The 5,490-nt window shown below is 40.5% G+C and overlaps 1 protein-coding gene and 1 non-coding gene across 2 annotated transcripts in view; one reads left to right on the top strand and one right to left on the bottom strand.

The window, feature by feature from the left end:
- Nucleotides 1–3,755, bottom strand: part of LOC137996826 (sterile alpha motif domain-containing protein 9-like) — a 30,381-nt gene extending 26,626 nt beyond the window's left edge. The window contains exons 1-3 of the mRNA XM_068842419.1: nt 3,611–3,755; nt 1,609–1,697; nt 483–535 (exon numbers count right to left, since the gene is read on the bottom strand). Of these exons, the coding sequence (XP_068698520.1) occupies nt 483–535; nt 1,609–1,693 (138 nt within the window). The 5' untranslated portion in view covers nt 1,694–1,697; nt 3,611–3,755. The remainder of the gene's footprint in view (nt 1–482; nt 536–1,608; nt 1,698–3,610) is intronic.
- Trnas-aga (transfer RNA serine (anticodon AGA)) lies at nt 962–1,034 on the top strand. The gene has a single exon. It is a non-coding gene; the product is annotated as a tRNA-Ser (tRNA).
- Nucleotides 3,756–5,490: the final 1,735 nt, after the last annotated feature.

Consider the following 5,490-nt stretch of genomic DNA (forward strand, 5'->3'; position numbering starts at 1 on the left):
TGTTTATTTATGAATGAAGACTTCTTTCAATTGAACAGAGAAAAGGTCAGTTGCCAGGACATTAAAGTGTTAAATAAGCTAGAGCAGTTGTTAGCTTGAACATTTCAACGCGTCTGTTAATACGTCTAGAATTTCCACGGTCGTTTTTCGGAAAATGAAATTTTTATTACAGCTCTGTGTCGATCAAAATAAATTAATTAAAGTCTCTTTTTTTGGATTTGGAATTCCCAAGGGGTATGGGGGACCAATGGGAAAAATCATGGAAATTCCAGGGGGTGGGGGGAGTAAGGTGAAGCCCTCTAGAACGGAAAATCCAGTGGGGTGGGAGGTCAAAGTGGGAAAAACCCTCAGTGGGGGGGGGGGGGGGGGGGGGGGGGGTATGGATATTTTCTGGAACCACACAATCCAAAGAAAGAAAAGAACTGATTTTTTGGTCATACATGTAGTAGCACTTAAAGTTATGAATTTATGGGTGACTGTACCTTTCTTGGGGGAATGCTAACTTCAGTCACTCCTCCTTGAAAACCACCCACGGCTAAATGCAAAACAGATGGTAATTAGATAAATAAGCATGTGGCTACATGTATTTGAGATAGAGTTGTCCAATTTGATTCTTGTTTTACTTGTATGCACATGTATAAAAATCTTGTGTTACGTCCAACCATCAAGTTTCCCCCAAGGGGAAGGGACTAGTTTAACTGAGGAAAGGACGATTCCGGTGCGATGCTCTAACCAACTGAGCTATGAAGCCAATGACGTTGGGAGCTGGTCATTTGTGGGTTCTAATGGTCCCGTGAGGAATGAATCAATGATGAAATGGTATATGAAATGAATCATATATGAACTGCGGATATGAAATCAAGTGAAGCTATGATCTGATTCATTTCATATACCATTTCATCATTGATTCATTCCTCACAGGACCATTAGAACCCACAAATGACCAGCTCCCAACGTCAGTGGCTTCATAGCTCAGTTGGTTAGAGCGTCGCACCAGAATCGCGAGGTCACGGGTTCAAACCCCGTTGAAGTCCTGAATTTTTCAGGCTTCTCTACGCAATCGTAAAAATTGCGTTTATAACTACGAAGATCATAGCTTCACTTGATTTCATATCCGCAGTTTATATGATTCATTTCATATACCATTTCATCACTTTCATCTTAGCTACACGTAAAACTCAACAATTTTCTTTGCTACTACATGTACAAAGATTTGTGAACAGAACTTGATAATAAAGTGCATAGAGTGCTTGGAATAGTTTTTGTGTCCCAGTAAAGCAGCCATATTTGTTTATTTCACGCTCAAATCCCTACTATTCCCACAAGCTTTAATATTAATCTGACTAATTCTGCAAAGTCAAATAATTAATATGCCACCTTTAAAAACCTAACTGTGAAGTACTTTGATATCTAGACCAATTAACAGGGAAGAAATTAGCCAGCATCAAACAAGTTTCTCCTATTAATTTTTTGTTAAAACGCATGCAAAATTTAATTTCAGTGTGAGGTTTGCCGTTGAAACCATGCCATTTACGCTTATAGATTGGAATATGCCTTAATTTGTTACAGTAAGCCACACATCTTAAATTACTTTCACATAAGTTTTACCTTCGAGAAAGTCTTTCAAGGTGCTTTCTTGGCAATCGGGTGGTAGGCCATGAAGAAATATCTTCAGTTCATCCGTGACATGCATTATTCTGAAGTGGACAGGTAGAACATAATGTAAATTGTGTAATGCACAGCAGAAAGGAAATGATTCTATTCACTATTTTCTCAAATCCCATGATACATCTTGCTTACCCCCAAAATTTTGCATAATCATTGTTTGAAATTTCTCCTGGGACATGAAGATCGATACCCTGGGTTCCAGAGGTTATTTTCTCGCTATGAAAAGAGCGAGTCACCGAAGAGAGAGAGCCTGCTCGCAGGCTACCCTTGACTTAACCAATGGCAATCCTTATAAAAAACGGTTTGTCGATCGACCAATGAAATCTCCAGGGTCAAAAATTGACTGTGGACGTGGAAAGCACAACGTGATTGGGGCGGCATGTTCAGAAAGGTTAACAGCCTGTGCCAGAGGTTTTTCTCGCCGCTTTGTGACTCGCTCTTTTGTCGCTCTTTTCATGGCGAGAAAATAACCTCTGGAATCCAGGGTAGAAGATCGATGTCTCCAAGGGAAATGTGTGCTTCCAGAAAATATCCATACCCCCACCACGGAGGGAATTGGAAATTCCGGAGGGGTGGGGGTCAAAGGGCTTGGAAATTCCAGAGGGGAGGGGGGTGATCGGTGAAATTTGTTTCCAGAGGGTCAACTTCGATTTGATAACTTCAGTGCTGATCTAGTTGTCAAAAATTACCACTTACCTATTTAAGTAGACCTTCAATGTTGAAAAATAAAACGGCACATTTTCCAATGCCCAATTTCGTTAAATTTTGAACAGGTTTTCTCCACCAAAAGCGCTTTGGAAGCTTACTAGTTCGGGAGAATGGAGTCGTCCGATAGATGCAGCCGCCATGACTCATTACCAGTCCACATCAACAACTTAGAGGAGTGGTTACATCAGTGTCGCAAAACTAAATTTCTAATTTGTGAGACGCTCAATCAAGTCTTTTCTGTGAGCCCAAAAATTAAGGAAACCAAGACTTTGAAATGGCATGGCCAGACTTGTGAATTAATTCAGACACAACACCTGTGAAATTTGACTCCAGCATTACTGCACATGTCCACTTTGGCGATCAAACATGTTTGTGGTCACGTTCGCAATGATAATTATTTTGTTATTTACTCGTCAACATAAGTAGCTTCAGAGTAGCTGTATCGTGTTTAGATTGAAAGGGAAAGTTTGTAAATCATGGAAACTGGACAGGTGACTATTTTCGCCATTCACCTCATAGGAAAATGCTGTGTTTGTCTTTGGCAGTGCATATCTTCGTCACATAATGTCACAATTGATTGGAAAGTGTAAAGGAAAACTGCCTTGTGTTTACGATTTTAATAACTTTATTGTGGGAATTAATTTTTTCCAGGGGGTCAGGGGATGTTTAAAATACTTTTGGAAATTTCCGGAGGGGTGGGGGGGTTAATTATGTTTCGCAAAAATGGAAATTCCGGGGAGCTGGTTGGGTTCACACGAAATTCCCTCCGTGGTGGGGGTATGGATCTTTTCTGGAACCACACAATCGCAAAAAATGCCTCTGAAAATTTTGGGGGGTAAACAAGGTGCAGCATGGGATTTGAGAAAGTGGAGAATCAGAATGTCAGACAGTTGTCCCTCACTTCCCACCAACCAGAACCTTATTGCAGAGAGAAAGCCAAGACTTTTAAGAATAATTTATGCCCGCGCTCGCTTGAAAGTGAATCACTTGGCGTCACTTCGCCTTCAATTGCACTTAACATACATGAACATGTATAGATCCCTCTGACGCAAAGAAGAAGATTACCCTCTTTGTTGTCAAAGAACAGTGTAAACGTGGTGCTTGTATGCTTAAGACTATTAAACAAAAAGCAGTGTAAACGAGGTTTTTTGTTTGCTTAAAACTATTTAACACGGTCTAGAAGTTTCAAACACAAATGATGCAATGTTATGATTTACAAACATCATATACTCACCACTTTTGAGAGTACGGTTGCTGGGGATCCCAGTAAGGTCACTTTCGACTAAAGACACCGGAGAGATCGAGCGCTATCAAAAAGAGAAGGAACCAGGGCGCTTAGGAAGGAACCATCTGAGTACGCTCACGAGGTGGAGTGCATTAAGCTTACATAGCTCGTTCCAGGCCGTTGTCGCGTGTTGAAGACTCTCTGTCAAACGGCATGCTTTGCGCACCTCACGGCTCAGGTTTCGTAGACAACGAAACCTCTGTTGACCGTCGTATGTCTCTATCATGCATTGAATCCAATATTGTTCGAATCTAATGCTGGATTAGTATTATATTAAAGGTGTTATTATTCTGCGGCAAGATTTCCGCAAAGGTCCCTACTTCATTATGCATATGGTCCTTTGTTTCAAGTTAAACAATAGCGATAACAATTGCTGGTTTTCACTCACGTGATCAACAGCCATGTTTTTCGACGAAAACAAAAGGAAGCATTTGCATAATAATAGAGTTAAATTCCCGGAGGATTTGGTCGGGGCACCAACATGGCCGCCTTTTCTTTGTTTAGGGCACCAACATGGCGGTCGTGACGTCATGTGAAAACCGAGAATAGACGTCCTTTGGGACTGTAGCGCTTTGTTTGTTCTTCTTAGGGCCGATTTACACGGTACGACTTTGTCGCATGCGACAACGGCTTACGACAGGCCCACGACATGATTTACGATTGTTGTGTACGTCAGAAAAAATGTCGTAGCATTTTAAAACATGTTTTAAAACGCTGCGACTATCGTAAGTCATGTCGTAGGCCTGTCGTGAGCTTGTCGCATGCGACAAAATCGTATCGTGTAAATAGGCCCTTAGAGGTTTTTTCTCAAAAAAATGGGTAGAATTTCTGACTGAAATACGGAAAATCGAACATTTTCAACTTAATTTTTGCCATTTGTCAATTTTAAAATAAGCGAAAGAAGTGGAGTCTTAAGAAATCTTTGTACAAATACGGTTCAGATTCTCATATACAAAACAAACGGACCAAATAAAAGTTTGCAGAAATTGAATGCCTACCTTCTTTTTGCTCTTAAAATTGTCCTTCGTTTTTTTGTCAATTCACCAAAGCACTGCAAAGTGAAGGTTTGTTTTCTTTCCTGTATAATGTACACGAGCGGTGCATAGAGAGGGCTCTTTATCGCACATTGTACAAATCAGCGATATGCTCAATAATGTTTCCGAATGGATCACTTTTGTTTTGCTGACGCCACAACTACTCCTGTAGGTAGCTTTCAAACAGATCCACGGATGTTCCTGTACGAGGTATACTTCGTTTTACTCCCCACCATTTATTTTCAATGCTCTGCGTGTGGGCCGACGAAGTTTAGGCGATGGTTAACTGTGAGATGATGATAGCCCTCGTCTTGTAGGCAATCGTAAGCTTTCCACATGTCGCTCATCACGCGTGTTCCAGGCAATATATTTGAGCGCAAATAATTGGCAAGAGTGTCTCTTTATCCCTGCGCTCTACCGGAAAAAGAAAACAGGTCTCGGTTTGGCGGCAAATGCCACCAAAGAAAAATGGCCGATTTTTTAGATCAACATCCCAGGGTTAAAAACATAAGAAATTCAAGTGGCCTATAGGCCTAATTAGTATGGATCTAAAGCTTATCTATTATAGATTTGTACTATGTAAAAAACCGCTTGAAAAAAGACCTATTAGAAGAGAAATAACAATTTTTCTAAAAGTGTTGAAAATGGCGATTTTTGCACTTTTCGCCAATTGGGGACCATAAGAAAATCTTGAAAAATGGCCGAGTTTTTAGGTCAAGTTCCCAGGGCTAAAAACATAGGAAATTCAAGTCGCCTATAAAGCCTAATTAGAATGGATCTAAAGCTTATCTATCA

This window comes from Montipora foliosa, chromosome 3 (assembly GCF_036669935.1).
Source record: "Montipora foliosa isolate CH-2021 chromosome 3, ASM3666993v2, whole genome shotgun sequence".
NCBI classification, from domain to species: domain Eukaryota; kingdom Metazoa; phylum Cnidaria; class Anthozoa; order Scleractinia; family Acroporidae; genus Montipora; species Montipora foliosa.